Raw genomic sequence first — 15566 nt, 5'->3', positions numbered from 1 at the left:
ATTCGGGTTAGATATCCGAGTATTCACGGAGCTGGCCAGGTATAAAAAATTATTCATATCCTAACAGTTATACCAGTGAATAGACTAGACTGAGAGCATTGTACGGTTCATCTCGAGTTTCATCACAGTGTGAGATCCTCCTTTGTTGGTATCGGATAACAATAGGCCCTATACAAAGAGCTGATCAGCCGTATAAATATAGCCTTGATTGACCAGCCTTCTTGAACACAACCAGAATTTCATCACTACTTGTCGATTCGACTTCCATTCTTCACATTCTACCTACGACGCCGGACGTCGCTTACCGCCACTGTTGCACCAACATTCCACCATGAAGCCAAACTCCATCCTCGCAGCCCTGCTAGCGACAGCCAGTACAGCGGCAGCCCACGGGTACGTTCAGAAAATCGAAGTCGCCGGCGAAGAATATCCCGGATACCACCCGGATATCGGGGAATCATCCGGAGGCCTCATCGCCTGGTCCACCGAGGCCACTGACCAGGGCTTCGTCCAGGATCTGCATTCCCCCGACATCATCTGCCACCGAGGTGCAGTTCCGGGCGATATCTCTGCTGAAGTCCCAGCCGGTGGCACAGTCACCGTCACCTGGAGCTCATGGCCTCAAGAGCATAAAGGGCCAGTGCTGGACTACCTCGCGAATTGTAATGGTGATTGCACGAATGTTGACAAGACGACCCTTAAATTCTTCAAGATAGACGAAGGCGGGTATGACGGGACACAGTGGGCAACCGATCAACTGCTCCAGCAGGGTAAGAGCTGGGATATTACCGTCCCCAGCGACTTGAAGGCGGGGAACTATGTCCTGCGTCATGAGATTATTGCCTTGCATAGTACTACGAATGGGCCGCAGCCGTATCCGCAGTGCGTTAACCTTAAGGTTACTGGTGGAGGTAGTTCGGAGCCTGCTGGTGTGCCTGGGACCGAGCTATATCAGGGGGATGAGCCTGGCTTGAATTTTAATATTTGGGATACGAAGGCTGTGCCGAGCTATGAGATTCCAGGGCCGAAGCTTTTCGCGGCGGGTGATGATTCTACTGCCCCCACCAGCTCCTCCACTAGTTCTTCTTCTAGCCCATCCAGTACGTCTACCACCACTCTAGTTTCAACCCCCAGCACAGCCATTTCCACATCTACAACTACAACCACCCCAGTCACAAGCTCTAGCAAACCCCTCTTCACACCAACATCCACCCTCCTCCCCACAGCCACAGGCTTAAGCACAGGAATAACCCCAAGCTCCAGCCCATCACACTTAGTGGCTCCAAGCAGCACGCCAGCGAGATGCGCAGCCTCCACTGTGTTCTATACCGTCACCATGACTACGACCACGGCTACAACTCAGTATAAGACGGAGACGAGGACGAATTTCCGTACTGATACGGTGACTGAGACGTCTACGCCTGAGGACTGTGGTTTCGGGCAGTCGACTGTTACTCTTAGTGCTAATTGCTGATTAATACTGATTACATTCGCATACGGTTCATGTGGGTGAGTGGAGGAGTGCTGAGAGCAAGGAGAGGTCTCTGGAGGGTGGTGTTGGTGAGGTAGTATTAAGTGGTTATATCTAGTCTGAAAGGAACCAGGTAGTGAAGGTATAATGGGACGGAGCGTGATATAGTGCTATTATGGCCTTGTAATCTGAGACTATTATTTCTATATTTTCGTCATCAATAAGGATTTGCTGCCGAGATACTATTAAACAATAATAAGACACATTAATCATGCGTTTCAAGAAGACTAGTAACACTACAAAGTCTCCATATAGAACCAGATTGAGATACTGAAAACATGAAATACCTTCAACAACAAATCATATTCTGTTCACTTCGACAGCGTCCACATGGTCACTGCCAAAATGAATTGCAAATCATACACAAATACATAACAAGACAGGTTTAGAACTTTGCCACCAATCCCACATAACAGTAGTCCTCTTTCACACTAAAAGATCAATTCGGTAGACGTGCTTCTTATTTAACAGCATCGGCAAACCATCCATTATCCCAGTTATACAAGTTGTACGGGGTAACACCGCTCAACACAGGATACTTCTTCTGCTCATCCGAAACAGTGCAGTTACCCGAGCCAGCAATGCAATCGGCAATGAAGGCGCCGGTATGCGTGCCCTCAAAGTAAGCACCCTGCAGATACCCGAAGAACTCCTGGCTGGTGGCCTCGCCGGCGAAGAAGAGGTTGCCAACGTTAGAACGGAGGTTCTGGTGGGACTGTAGACTGGTGGCCGGGGGCCAGTTGGAGTAAGACCCATATGCCCTGTTGCAGTTAGATGTGGGATTCAGATGATAAAGGTTAGGGGACGTACCAAGGTGTCTGGCCCCAGCGCTTGTACCAGATGTTCTTTGGCTCGGGGATATCGTCGCCGTACATTTTGCGGAGAACTTCCATGAGCTCAGCCTGGGTTTCCTCGTTGGATTGGGCCTCGACTCGGAATGACTGGTCGTTGACAACAGTTGCGACGATGATGCCCGAGTCCTCGAGGACACCCTCGAGGTTCAAGGGCTGCCATTCGGGGTAGTACCCGCGGGTCTCTGTGTCAGCGTAGAGGAGGTACTGTGTTTGGTTCCAGAAAGGCTCGTCCCACTGCAGGAAGATCTTGGTGTATGTACCAAGCTCGAAGCTGTTGATTGCGGCGGATTTCCAGTCCGGGAGAGGTGGATTGAATTTGAGTCCGCCGCGCTGGAGCACACCGACAGAGAAGGTCATGATGGCGTAGTCGGCGTCGACGCAGGAGCCGTCCTTGTTGTGGACTGTGACCGAGTCCTTGTTGTAGTCTACGCCGGTGACCTCGGTGTTGAGACGCAGGCGAGAGTCGTCCTCGGACAGGAATGTCTTCGCCTGGTCACGGATGATAGTGCCGAACCCGCGCTGGTCGTACACGAACAGATTTTCCTCCGAGAAGTAGTTGAAGGTTGCGTTCTCTGCAACAGAGGTGAAGATCTCCGAGCTCTCCTCGGGGCTGAACGCGAACTCGCCATCAAAGAGCCACCACTCCACGGCCTGGCGGTAGGCGTCGTCCTTCTTTGGGTTCCAGCCCACGTAGCGGAATCCTGACCGGTATGTGCGGTCTTGGAGGTTGTTGACCAGGAGAGTACCGGCATCGATGCCGACCTTTTCCATGGCATCTTCGAATTCTTCGATGGCCCATCCGTAATCCGCAGGGCCATTCTCGTCGAACGTTGCGAGAGAGCCTTGGTCGGTTACGCTGGGAAATTAGCTGAATCCACCAAAAGGGATATTGACTACCTACAGCCATGTAATGTTGCTCTTCTTGGCCTGTTCACTGGTTAGATGGTTCACATAAGAAGATGGAGGTGACCTACCAGAGTGTATATAGGGTTCTCAGGGCCGTCTCCGTTGACGGTACCTTGAACCCAGTTGGCCCCTGCCTCGACGGTATAGGGCTTCCCATCGGGTCCTTCTCCGAATTTGACATCGTGCATGCGGCCTCCAATGCGGTCTTGGTACTCGAGTATAACAAAGTCATCGACGCCGTTGTTTGCGAGTGAATGCTGCACAACATTTAGAAAGCGCTTGGTTGAAAATGTCACCATCACTTACCGCTGCCTGGACTCCAGCAACACCGGCACCTCTGGAGAATGTTAGCAGGATATCGAGAAGTAGTTAACCAGAGACTAACAGAACGGCGACCTTGGTTCGCTCGCACGTCTCCTGCGCCTGGGCCCCAAGGGCACCGAGAGCGGAACCGAGCAGGACAGTTGTTGGTCTCATGGTTGTTCGCTTAAGGCTTAACACGGGTTTCGGGTAATAAGGAACAGTCATAGTGGTATAACATGTTCGAGGAAGAGGTAGATAGATAAAGGGTTCCTATCCATATACGAGTCATGGCACATATCTGGTGTCTTGGACCATGACGGCGAGGTGTCCATCCTAGCATGCCGCTGGCCATTGCAACAGGTTCCTAGCCTTTCAGAAGAACTGATCCACATTAGCTCAACCATTACCCGTAAAGAGGGAACGCTCCAAACAATGTCACTGAGTGGAGATCATATAACATATCAAGGGGTGGGTCGGACATTCCATCGACATCACAGCCGCAAGGGGAACAGGATTCCGGCTCCACCACAGGGATGAACGGTGGGAATTTCTGTGTGACAGAGGATGGGAATGGGATATGCAGCCCAGCAGTGCTGAGCGAGTGTTCACGCGGCTGCTGGAAGTAATTTGGGAACCGCGCAGTTGCATTTCCTTCCTGTGTCCTCGCGTTGTAACAACACACCTAGTGGACGAGTCTGGGAGGATGAACTTGTCGAACATGACCCCCAATTACTCAACAAGCCTATCTATGTTAGAGTTCACTGCGGAGCTTGATAAGTTTTAAGGCGAAGCTAAATTAGATATCCGGCAAACATCCAGGGCGAGGTATACTTTGTAGAGCTGGAAAAGTTGTTATGAATGAGATGCCAATTCGACACAAGAAAGCAAAATGGGCCCTATCAAGGGATGTCTTGTTCCATGGCAATGGCATGGGCCAGGTAAGTTGTCCGTGCGAGATGGGATTTGGAGGACTATTTACTCCAGATATCTCCTGAGTGGGAAGGAGAACTTCCCCAGGATTTCTCAGGAATGGCTCCTTGCACGAATCTTCATGGTAAATGCATGCACTGCGTTCCCAGCTGGATTCTCCCTGGTTGACATTCCTGGCATGGCCAAACGCAGGGTCTCTATACCAAGCCTCCACAGTCAGTGGCTAGCTTCTCACCATCCTTCTCTACAAAGATCCGAACTTGTGCCAGAGCGAATCATGCCAGGAGTCTTGGCCACGTTAATGCTGGTGATGGGGGTTTGACATGGTGGCCTGTCTGGGGTTCTCGATTGGGGTGAAGGGGAAATAATTGGGACTGCGGTGGCTGGTTCTCCAAGGTCGATTGAAGCGGCGAGGAAACCCTGACTGGTGCATATCTTGTCGATTGCTCGTGTCAGCATGGATCCTGTCTAGTTTGGCCTCATGGGCGTGGCTGGGAGAGTTCTGAAACCTCGGAGATATGAAGGTGAGATGTCTCCCCGGCTCTGCACTCGTTGATATCCCATCAACTTGACATGTTGATATTTGACAACGTGTGCCTCTTTGATAGCACACCATTGGCCAGGAAACGCAGCGCAGCCAATGGCTAATATCCAGGCATCTCGTCACTGTCACTGAATATTAATTAAGGCAGAGTGACGAGTAGATTGGAGGCTATAGAGCCAGGCAGCTACCATGAACAGAGGTAGTGGATTATATTGTCTACATAAATGACCTAGCTCCAACTCGAAGCACAGTCAAGGCAAAAGACAGCTGTTTAATGTTCTGCCACAGGTGGCATGGCTTGGGGCTCCCTACAGGGCTGTAGTTGATTACAGAGTGATTCTGCAGGATGCTGCGCAAGTCGGCGAGCTGAACTCGATCATAATTTCCCAGGGCTGCATCCATCAGGTCTCCGTAGACTGAATCGATATCTTCTGCACAAGGAGTTGACTCGGTGCCTTCCCACTCGACCCTCTCTTGGGGTTGTCCAGTCCCCGCAGTTTGAACTGGGTCCTTGCAGCTCCCTGGGGTTCCTGGCGCAGCATTCCTAAGCTTGCATTCTCTGCCTCATGAAAACCAAAGCAAGGGTTGTATGCAGGTGGATATTAACATCAAGCTTCTTACCCTTTTTGTTTCTCGTCTCCCAACTTCCATCGTCCTAACCTTTGGGGACAAGCGGCACCATCCGGTCCCTGACATTTGCCCGCACTAGCCATGATCTCGGTTTCCTCGCTACATGTCTGCCTAGGGATACGCCGGTGGGGGGAGGACATCTATCAAGGGAGTTCAAATTCAACGTTCCCGCTCGCTTTCGAGGGACTTTAGATGTTAACATTAAAGCAACTGGAGAGGGCTTCTAGAAGGCAGTGAGTCTAAGAAACTAAAGGCACAGTGAGAATAAAAAGTTATTTATCCATAGACCTTGTTATTATACAATGGGCTACTATCATACTTGAATTAAGACAACATCTATACTCTTATACTAGTAGCCCGTTCCCCACCACTCTCAACTCTGGCTGCATTGATAGTTCATGCACTGTGCGTGGGGTCTCCCTTCGCCCTCCACATGTGCAGATCCCAATCGCTTGTCCAGATCGTGGACGATCTATCGGGTTTCACTCTATTTGTGGTTATTGCTGGTTCGGGCTCTCAGATCGGAGGCCATCAACACACCCCCTTGCGTGTCGGTACTGCGACTCATTTCCTAATCTGCATATAATTAGGCAATGTAAGGCTGTAGTCTCTACTATATGCTAGGACGAAGCCAAATTCAGAGGCCAATCAGATATCAACCGAGAGATCATTGTGATATTCAACAATATCAAGTCGTGACGTCCCAGGTAACTCTAATCCAGAATCCGCCACAACCAAGACGCCCTCCGAAATAACCAACAATCGTCTGATCGAATGTATTGTATTAAGGTTCGACCGGATAGCGCGCATTTCCGTACGGCTAGCACTCTGCAAAGATTTCACCTACTGCTAGTCGACGTAGCCAGGCCAGGATGACAGTTCTGTGACATCTTCAACTAAGAAAACATATACCCAATAGAAACCCGCGTGTTCCGGAATATAGAGAGAGCTTCAATCTACAGATACCCGCAAACGGCCATCCTAACTATAATGTGCTTGTTTGTCAGGTCTGTAACCATGGGTCTGAGATCTCGGCCAGCTAACCCTACTGCGAACATGATCTCACCCAACGTAAGCCCCTCATTTAATACTCTCTTCCGAATAAATCAACCTTCCCCAGTAGTAAGGTGTTCATGAATGCCATGATATACATCAATCACCATGCGCTGCCTTAGCATCTACGCCGCCCTTTCCCTCGCCCTGGCCACGCCCGTCATTGCGCAGGGCAAATGGATCGACCTTCCCAGTAACCAGCCCGGCACAATTTCATCCGACCACAGTGACAAATCGTGTCTGGACAATAGGGCTCGACTTCGCAGGAGCACCTGTGCAACCTTTGAAGTTGATGACGACGGCCGCATTTCCACCGGATCTGGCGACTCGAAGCGGTGGCTGCACGTTAACGACGATACGGAAGCTTTAGAGCTTGTGTCCGGCGATGCCCCTGTTGGACACTGGAAGGGGATTAAATCTATTTCGGTAAGACTACTTTGATATCTATTGCTCCAAGAAGGACGTTAACTAGAGGTATGGTCTAGCCAGCGACAACGGGTCTCCTTTCCGTGTTTGGCGTGAAGAAAACGGCTCCGCAGGCGCCTAACTATGGTCCGAACTGGGAGGCCGATGGCAAGGGTGGTTCTATTAAACTCAAGGAGTGGGACGGTGGTCGTGGCGGGCATCACAAGCAGCTCAGGTTCACGGTTGATGAGTAGGGCATCAAAAGTGTATATAGCTTTCTTTTCAGCACAAATTGTGGTTCAATATACAGCATTCACAATGTTATACATGGTTAACCTCAATATCTCAGTAGTCTATAGATCTAACATCCAGATCAAATTTTAACTGTCGCTGTGCCTCGAATATCCACTGAACTCGCACCGACCGAAAACTTATACACCCCCCGCGCAACCGCCCATTGCTGCGCTCTCACATCCCAATAACTGAGATCCCTCCGTCGCAGAGAGAACGATACCTTGACGTCCTGACCAACAGGAATCTGCACCTTCTCAAACCCACGCAAAACACGAACGGGCTGCGCCGCCTCAACGGGAAAAGTGACATACAGCTGCGCGACCTCAGCACCGACCACGCCCCCGGTATTCGAGAGCGTAGTGGTGACCTCTACCACCTCGTCAAAGAGATCCTCATACCCACCTAGGCCCAGAGACCCCGTCGGATACTTAGAAGAGAGAGCAGCTGCATCCGTTTTCCTCGCGTGCACAGCACCATAGCTGAATGTTGTATACGAAAGTCCATGTCCAAAGGGATATCTCGGCGTGGTATTCCTCGCGTCGAACCAGCGGTAATCGATATACACACCCTCAGTGAAATTGCAGTTTGTAGTCTCGCATATCGAAGCCGGGTAGTCACTCGCGTTCTTGCCGATTGTATGCGTGAGCTTTCCACTCGGGTTGACGTCGCCGTATAGCACATCCGTGATGGCGAAGCCAGATTCTTGTCCGAGTAGTCCACCGTAGAGCACCGCTGTTACATTGTCGTTGTCGATCCATTTCTCCATCAGTCGGGGCCCGACGGTGTTGATCACCACGATGGTATTGTTGCAGTTTGCTGCGACTTCGAGGACCATCGCATCCTGCTCGGAGTTGGACAGCTCCCCGCGGTCTGCACCCTCTCCGGAGAATGCATTTAAGAATACGAGGCATGCGTCGGAACTACTGGCGTAGTTGGCATATGAGTAGCTCTCTGATGTCCCTGAGCCAGCGCCGCCAACGGGCCCAGCTCCACCCATGCCTGAGCTGGTGCTGGCGGAGTATGTGTCGTTTGTGATCCACCACAGCATCCCGCCGCTCTCGCGCTGGCGCATGGTCAGAGCCATCTGGGGTGAGATGATGTAGGCTGCTGATCCTGCACCTGAGCCGGTTGGGTTGGTCAGATGCCCCTGGTAGGTATCCGCATCGGAGCCCATGATGCTGAATGCGTGGTTTGGACCAGCGAGAGCTGAGCCTGCGTGCGCGCCGAAGATGGATACCGAGCCACCTTCGCTCAGTGGGAGACCGCTATTGGCGTCGGGGGTGTTTTTCAAGAGTGCCAGAGATTCAGCACCGACTTTCCTGATGAGCTTAGAGTGATCCCCCCGGACGCGTCGGTCCTCGGTAGTATCAGCGACAGAGGGCTGCTTTCCATCATCGAGCCCTACATAGAAGTATCCGATGACGTTGCGCATAACCATATCATCCAGACGAGCCTCAGTCAGGGATCCATTGCGCAGTCCGGCCGTGATCACCTCGTCAGACCAGTACTGACTCGATCCGTAATCCAAGCCGGCATTGGCAGAGTTGTAAGCTGTTTTCTGACCACCGACATCCCCAAGCACGAGACCCGGAAAGCCCAACTCGGTCTTCAGCATGCGGTCGAGGATGGCGCTGCTCTCGCATGAATACGTCCCGTTCACCCGGTTCATGCCGCACATGAGCGCTCCCATCCCGGCTCTGACTGCGTCGGCAAACGGCCACAGATACAGCTCGTGTATGGCCTTGTCACCTGCATTCGCCGAGTAGGATTCGCTCTCGCCCATCCCCATCCGGTTGGTCTCCTGTTCATTCAAGAGGAAGTGTCGCCCTGTGGAAACAACACCCGCGTCATTCTGTCCTGAAATCGCCTCGCCGGTAAAGATACCAGACAAGTACGGATCCGGGGAGAAAGACTCAACACCTCTACCACCCCAAGGCGTGCGACCAAGGGGCCCAGACACAGGACCATTAACGAGGTTATAACCAACCCCGTAGAACTCCTTTCCAGTAGCCAGAAACTGGTCGTAGGCCAGGCTGCTGTTCCATGTCATGGCCAATGCATTGCCGAGCGGGAAGCTGGAGACGTAGTATTGCTGGTTGACGGAGCTCATGCCGTCTTTGCTTTCCAGGGCTGTCCAGACGCCATCGATGGAGCCGCCGGTTATGACGGTGATCTTTTCAGTGGTGTTGAGGCTGGACACGAGAGTTTTGGCCTTTTTGTAGGCAGATTGGTATGCGCCTAGGTTTAGGTTGCCGGATGAGAGGAGAGATGAGGAGCTTGAGGCATTCCCTGCTGCTTCTATTCCGGTGGTAAAGGCCGCAGCCAGGAGGGCTACATTGAGGAGCCTCATGGTGCCGATTTAACAGAATATTGGTCAAAATGGTGAGCGTATAGACAAATACGACGCAGGGGAAAGTCTGACTTGGGGCAGCTGCTTTATACTGAAGCACTGGCTGCGGCATCGGTGCAAGAGCCACTCTCAACTCGGGTTTTCCGAGCCATTCCAGCGGAGTCAGATCCATTGTGATACCAGGATACGTCAGCTAGGGCTGTCGATATACAAGGGAAGCGGCCATGATGGCGTTCTTGATCATGGCTTCTTTACACAACACAGGCGGTATAAGCCAAACACAGATCTCAACATTCATCTTTGCAGTATGTTCATGTATGCAGTTGAGAAAAGAAAATCTTCAGAAGAACATCGGGCCAGCTATTTGGAACGACGCGTGGGCAGATTGTCTCGCAGTGGGTCTGGTATGCAAATCAGAGCTTCATTCTCTGGCAATTCAGGGGCTGTGAAGAATTGGTCTCCACTCAGCCTTGAAACGATATAACTTAATCATAACTAAATCCGACTTGGATAATTCCGATCTCTCGGTTTGCCGACCTGGTTCGTGGTACAACCTATATACACTTATAAATCGATCATCCTCCGTGACACCGCTCCGAATACTTCACGCATTTCGTCGCCTATATAGAGGATCACTCAGCCCATCAATCGGGATAAACCCTGGCAGCCCCTTAATCCGATCAATCCAGCCCCTGACATTCTCAAACGGCTCGAGAGAAACATCTCCCATCGGCGCCAGAGCAACATAAACGAACACCGCAATATCAGCAATAGTCGGCCGGCCCAGTGCCAACCATGGCGATTCCCCCAGAACCTTATCAAGGATTTGCAGCGATTTGACACCGCGCGTCTGGGCCTCTTTCAATGTCTGCTCTGTACTCGCAGTTCCTAGCCCGTTATACGGACCCCCGAATGATAGTATCGCACGAGCAGTAAAGACGCCATACTGCACCCAGCTCGCAGCGAACGCTAACCACTCCGTGATATGTGCTTGCTCCGTGATATCGGCCGACCACCACCCCTTCTCATCCGGGCGGGCGTGTTTCCCGGCCAGGTAGACCAGGATTGCGGCGGAGTCTGTGAGGACGACATCGTTGTCGACGAGGGCAGGGACTTCGCCTTTGGGGTTTATGGAGAGGAACTTCTCGCCGTGCTGCTCGTCGCCGAGGAAGTCGACTTCGACGATTTCTAGATTGATGTTCAGCAGGGCGGCGAGGAGCCGGACTTTGTAGCTGTTGCCGGATTCTTTGTAACTGTAGAGGGTTGGCATTTTGTACTCTGATGTGAGTCTGTTGAGTATCGAGGGATTCGTTGCGAGGTCGTGTTTAAATGCTTGGAAACGTAATGAGGGGTTTATATTGCATAATCACACGCGCCCAGACCGGGTCTTTATATTAATCACATTATATTAAAGTTGATGATGTCTTTCATACACTCTTTTACATATCTAGATATCTTCCTACTGGTTCTTCCCCTTCTTCTTCCCAAAGAACCGGGCCGTATCACCCAACGGCAAATCCAGCAACGAATCCTGCAACAGCAAATGAAACACAATATACCACCCAACCAGCCCAGCAAGGAAGCAAAACACGCCGCCGGATTTCTGTAGCGCCACCGCCGACGCAGCATGGCCATCTGCCTTGGCGAAGTAGCTCGCGGCAACAGTCAAGAACCCCAGATCCACAAACAGGAACACCAGGATATATGCGATGTTGCTCGGAAGTGAAGCTATAAGGAATGTAAACACAAAGACGGTCCACAATATCATGAAGAACCCGACCGCGTTGTTGTACTCTGCTGTGTCTATTCCGCCGTATGCCTGGGCGACCCCGAATGCGGGTGTTAGGAGAGCGCCATAGCCAGCGTAGAACAGGCCTATCCAGTTAGTTTCTCTAAATAGCCCGCAAAATCCAGTAGGTGAAACATACCAAAAGCACTGAACACCGTATACGCAAACCCATTACCGATGGAAAGCTCCCACTGCGCGGTCACAACCAGCCCAAAGGCCGCAATGAAGAAGAAATTGGCGACAAAGGCATTCGTAGTGGTGACTCCTCGCCATTCCATTAAACTTAGCGAGAGAGTCGTCAGTGTTGTACCGAAGGCTCCTAATGCTAGTGCGGACTGCTGCAATCAGTATTTATACGTTTCTATGTTGATAAAACTTACCCCGGCCCCGAGGGACTTTGGAGGTGGTTCCACAGGAGCTGAGCTGCCTTGTCGCTCAACATCCACGGATTCAGCTGCATTCTTTTGGTTGATATCTTCATGGGGTATAGGAGATGCCATTGTCGAACAAAGAAAGGATCATGGTGTCGGTCGGTATCCAGCCAAAGGCCTCTTATATCGAATTCGATATTGCATCATTTGGAAGAGGGTATGGCGTGCAGAGCTTCTTTAGATATCATTACTCCATAAACCACGACTGAGTGCTAGGTTTGTAGTGTAGTCCAATTTTTGAGTTTATCTGATTTAATTGGGATATCTGTGGTGTTCGGTGGCATAATCAGCCCTAGGATGATGTGCTCGTCTCGATCTGCGTTATGCCGCATTCTTTACTCGGCCGACAACCAAATATCGAACAATTTCGGCCCGTGCGCTCGTATCACACTGGAGAATGTTCTGTTGGTATTTTAGAATTTTCTTCTGTTGAAATGGGAGTAAATATGTTTCAATCTGATGATGATGGCAGTTCATTCTGTCAGAGCAATAGTAATTATATATATATTGGGTCCTTCTTTAGCTGACCAAACTATCGTTAAATTCTCATGCAAATTATCAACGAGAGCACCATTTTTCTATACACCAAAAGTATATTGCTTATAATAATGACATTGCTGTCCAAGACCCTTGGAGATAGTGCAATAAATTGGATTCTGGGGTGATCAACTTCGGTAATCACATCATCTGGATATCGTGCATAGCAACAAACTTATCGGCCGAGTTACACAAACTCTAAAGAGTACGAAAGACATGACATGCAATGTATATCACTGCATGGTGTCATATTCTATGAACATCGTGCCATCGATGAACAATGTGTTCCGCATGGGTAGATATACGGCCCGCCCTGCCAAACGAACCTCGATTTATCAATAACTTGAAGAATACCATAGCACACCATGGCAGAAAGCGTCCCCGCCACAGACCCCGCAGTGTACGATTCATACCAGGGCAAATGGTCTACCCTCCCTGATACCGCGGAGGCATGGCTGGCTAGAGCTCGTGAGGTAGCTGGAGTCCTTGCCCAGGATGCAGCACAGAGAGACCAGGAGAATAAGTCTCCGCGTGCAGAAGTTGCACTTCTGAAACATTCCGGTCTGTTGAAACTACTTGGGCCTAAGAAGTATGGCGGTGGAGAGCAGCCGTGGAGTGTTGGATACCAGGCCATTCGGGAGGTTGCAAAGGCAGATGGGTAGGGACCCCTCTCTCCTAATACTACGAATACTAATAGTTTACAGGTCCATTGGAATGCTGCTAGGATACCACCTTCTATGGTCCACCACAGCAAACGTCGTCGGGACACCAGAGCAGATCGAGCGGACCCACGAGCTCATCATTACTAACAACTACTTCGTTGGCGGTGCTGTGAATCCTCGCGATAGTGATCTCAAGATCACATCCGACGGCGACCACATTGTTTTCAACGGAGCGAAGCACTTTAACACCGGCGGCGTTGTCTCTGACCTGACCGTACTGGAAGGTGTACTGGAAGGCACAGAAGGCCACATCTTCGCTCTAGTCGAGACCCGGCAGGCAGGAATCCAGTTCGCGCACAACTGGCACAATATCGGTCTCCGCTTGACGGAGTCAGGAGGTGTAAAGATCGATAACGTGCGAGTCCCCTGGACCGATGCATTGGGCTGGGATGCGTCGAGCAAGAAGCCGCGTGAGGATATCCTGTTGACCTCGTTTGCGGCCTTACTTCTTCCCACGTACGTAACTACGTTCCAAACCATGAAAGCCTGGCATTACTGACCTTTCCAGTATCCAACTCGTCTTCAGCAACTTCTACCTCGGAATCGCCATCGGGGCCTTGGAGTTTGCAGCCAAGTACACCACAGGCAATACCCGCGCCTGGCCATTCGGAGGGGACAACAAGGATGCTGCAACAGATGAATTCTACATCCTTGAGCGATACGGCAACTTCTTTGCACACCTGCGAGCCACAGAGGCACTAGCCAACCGTGCGGGAGAGCAGCTCTCCTCACTCTACCAGAAGCACAGCAGTAACCGGCCCGGTCTAACCGCCGAAGAGCGAGGAGAGGTAGCCGAATGGGTGGCCAGTGTCAAGGTCGTCACGACGGATGTTGGACTGCGCGTCACGTCCGGGGTGTTTGAGGTTACGGGGGCGAGGGCGACGGCGTTGAAGGTCGGGTTGGATCGGTTCTGGAGGGATATCAGGACGCATACATTGCATGATCCGGTGGCGTATAAGAACCGGGAGCTGGGGAGGTATGTACTGCTAAAGGAGTATCCGACGCCGTCGTGGTATACCTAGCCTGGAATGAGATATAGCAATTCAATCCACGTATTTCGGAGAAAGTCTGACCTGTCACTGCTTGACAACATCACATCGATTTCCAGCAGTTGCCGTCAACAAGTGATGGATCATATGTCACCGTTGTCACAAGCTTCCACGTAATTCAGCGACTGATCCTGCATGCTGCGGTATGAACTCGTAAATGTAGGAAGAGCATGCTCATACACGTGGAAATCTCCTCATACGGGCTTCCACGATCCGAGGCAGGTATATCGCGCAATCGTCCTCGCCCACGGCTACATGAGGATTCGTAGCTGAATCCAGATTCAGCTCATCGCTGAGATATCTTATTCGACAAAGCCTCAGCAGCCGTTCAGTCTGGATCTGGATGTTGACAACGATCAGCAAGGAGCTACCTCGGGAATTCGCGTCGTGAACATCATTGCCCCAAGCAGGCGGGAGGCCTAAACTAAATACTAAGCGGGTATGCTTTTCCGAGTCTATTCGGACTTTGACTTTGTCTATTGAGCTTCTCGGGGGAATGTCGGTGGAGGAGCTGAAGATGACGAAGCTTCCCCGGATTAATCGGAATTAAATATCTGCTAATGAATGTCGAATGTCGTTCTAGAATACTTCATTTCCTTAACTCGGTGCTAAAGAAAATCGAATTATCGAGTATTCCACATGCAAATTCGATAGTACGTGGTTCCTCGACAGCGAGCTTACTATATCATAACTACCGCCTCTGTAGGTACATTTGATTTGAATATGACCGTTGAGTAAAAGATTTTAAAAATTGCAGTGGGTCTAGTACAGCCACGATCACCAAAAATAAAGTGCAGTAGGGCAGACACCAAGCTCCGTTAAACCAAGCTTTAATCTTAAACCATTTAGACTCGTCTATGCCACAGCTAAGCACTCAATAATGTCAAATATCGGGCTAAATCTCTAATTTTAGATTACCTGTTCACAAAGTGGGTTGTTACGCGGCGCCAGTCGATCCTCTGCAATGAACACGCCGGCCACGGTGGAGACTGCCGATGACGCGGAAGAGCCTGACAGGCTGCAATATTGTTCTTTAACTGTATCAGATTAGATAGATTGGATGAGTACAGCATGAAGTATGTTAGTGGTGACAGCAGTATTGCGCTCTATAGTAGACAGTCATGGAGCGGAAAGTAAGCTGGCAGGTACTGTGTGACGGGTGCAACGGGCCGGAAGCACATGAAGGATGAATTAAGATTTGACGTAAGATTGGATGAGCATAATCGTCGCAATATCTC

At 50.8% G+C, this 15566-nt stretch overlaps 7 protein-coding genes across 7 annotated transcripts; 3 read left to right on the top strand and 4 right to left on the bottom strand.

Moving 5' to 3' along the window:
- The first annotated feature begins 88 nt into the window (after window positions 1-88).
- On the top strand, window positions 89-1530 carry ASPVEDRAFT_590794 (lytic polysaccharide monooxygenase auxiliary activity family 9 protein). Its single transcript, XM_040815452.1, has 2 exons — window positions 89-129; window positions 203-1530. The coding sequence occupies exon 2, from the start codon at window positions 332-334 to the stop codon at window positions 1472-1474; it is 1143 nt and encodes a 380-aa protein (XP_040666582.1). The 5' UTR covers window positions 89-129; window positions 203-331; the 3' UTR covers window positions 1475-1530.
- A 337-nt stretch (window positions 1531-1867) lies between these two features.
- Window positions 1868-3924, bottom strand: ASPVEDRAFT_590648 (uncharacterized protein). The gene is made up of 6 exons (XM_040815451.1): window positions 3677-3924; window positions 3598-3628; window positions 3360-3548; window positions 3287-3312; window positions 2342-3241; window positions 1868-2292 (listed from the first exon to the last, which is right to left on the bottom strand). Exons 1-6 carry the CDS (start codon window positions 3817-3819, stop codon window positions 1992-1994), a joined length of 1590 nt encoding a protein of 529 aa, XP_040666581.1. The 5' UTR covers window positions 3820-3924; the 3' UTR covers window positions 1868-1991.
- Window positions 3925-7529: 3605 nt separating this feature from the next.
- On the bottom strand, window positions 7530-9800 carry ASPVEDRAFT_128520 (uncharacterized protein; the record flags this gene model as incomplete). The annotated part of the gene is made up of 1 exon (XM_040806559.1): window positions 7530-9800. One exon carries the CDS (start codon window positions 9798-9800, stop codon window positions 7530-7532), a length of 2271 nt encoding a protein of 756 aa, XP_040666580.1.
- Window positions 9801-9956: 156 nt separating this feature from the next.
- On the top strand, window positions 9957-10326 carry ASPVEDRAFT_590613 (uncharacterized protein). Its single transcript, XM_040815450.1, has one exon. It carries the CDS (start codon window positions 10025-10027, stop codon window positions 10247-10249), a length of 225 nt encoding a protein of 74 aa, XP_040666579.1. The 5' UTR covers window positions 9957-10024; the 3' UTR covers window positions 10250-10326.
- ASPVEDRAFT_590612 (glutathione S-transferase family protein) lies at window positions 10327-11192 on the bottom strand. The gene has a single exon (XM_040815449.1). It carries the CDS (start codon window positions 11068-11070, stop codon window positions 10405-10407), a length of 666 nt encoding a protein of 221 aa, XP_040666578.1. The 5' UTR covers window positions 11071-11192; the 3' UTR covers window positions 10327-10404.
- A 67-nt stretch (window positions 11193-11259) lies between these two features.
- ASPVEDRAFT_885386 (uncharacterized protein) lies at window positions 11260-12290 on the bottom strand (the record flags this gene model as incomplete). Its single annotated transcript, XM_040818349.1, has 3 exons — window positions 11970-12290; window positions 11729-11924; window positions 11260-11675 (listed from the first exon to the last, which is right to left on the bottom strand). The coding sequence occupies exons 1-3, from the start codon at window positions 12087-12089 to the stop codon at window positions 11260-11262; spliced, it is 732 nt and encodes a 243-aa protein (XP_040666577.1). The 5' UTR covers window positions 12090-12290.
- Window positions 12291-12913: 623 nt separating this feature from the next.
- Window positions 12914-14344, top strand: ASPVEDRAFT_40323 (thermophilic desulfurizing enzyme family protein). Its single transcript, XM_040812133.1, has 3 exons — window positions 12914-13215; window positions 13262-13734; window positions 13787-14344. The coding sequence occupies exons 1-3, from the start codon at window positions 12923-12925 to the stop codon at window positions 14299-14301; spliced, it is 1281 nt and encodes a 426-aa protein (XP_040666576.1). The 5' UTR covers window positions 12914-12922; the 3' UTR covers window positions 14302-14344.
- The last annotated feature ends 1222 nt before the right edge of the window (window positions 14345-15566 follow it).

This window comes from Aspergillus versicolor, assembly GCF_001890125.1.
Source record: "Aspergillus versicolor CBS 583.65 unplaced genomic scaffold ASPVEscaffold_3, whole genome shotgun sequence".
NCBI classification, from domain to species: domain Eukaryota; kingdom Fungi; phylum Ascomycota; class Eurotiomycetes; order Eurotiales; family Aspergillaceae; genus Aspergillus; species Aspergillus versicolor.
This window is presented reverse-complemented; position numbering and strand designations above follow the sequence as displayed.

Bases quoted from the DNA above. Each gene is read 5' to 3' on its own strand.
- ASPVEDRAFT_590794 (XM_040815452.1), top strand. From the start codon at position 332: ATGAAGCCAAACTCCATCCTCGCAGCCCTGCTAGCGACAGCCAGTACA.
- ASPVEDRAFT_590613 (XM_040815450.1), top strand. From the start codon at position 10,025: ATGATGGCGTTCTTGATCATGGCTTCTTTACACAACACAGGCGGTATA.
- ASPVEDRAFT_590648 (XM_040815451.1), bottom strand. From the start codon at position 3,819: ATGACTGTTCCTTATTACCCGAAACCCGTGTTAAGCCTTAAGCGAACA. The intron at 3,313-3,359 runs GTAGGTCACCTC...ACCAGTGAACAG, and splicing joins AGAACCCTATATACACTCTG to GCCAAGAAGAGCAACATTAC. The intron at 3,242-3,286 runs GTAGGTAGTCAA...CTAATTTCCCAG, and splicing joins AAGAGCAACATTACATGGCT to CGTAACCGACCAAGGCTCTC.
- ASPVEDRAFT_40323 (XM_040812133.1), top strand. From the start codon at position 12,923: ATGGCAGAAAGCGTCCCCGCCACAGACCCCGCAGTGTACGATTCATAC. The intron at 13,216-13,261 runs GTAGGGACCCCT...AATAGTTTACAG, and splicing joins GAGGTTGCAAAGGCAGATGG to GTCCATTGGAATGCTGCTAG. The intron at 13,735-13,786 runs CGTACGTAACTA...CTGACCTTTCCA, and splicing joins TGCGGCCTTACTTCTTCCCA to GTATCCAACTCGTCTTCAGC.
- ASPVEDRAFT_590612 (XM_040815449.1), bottom strand. From the start codon at position 11,070: ATGCCAACCCTCTACAGTTACAAAGAATCCGGCAACAGCTACAAAGTC.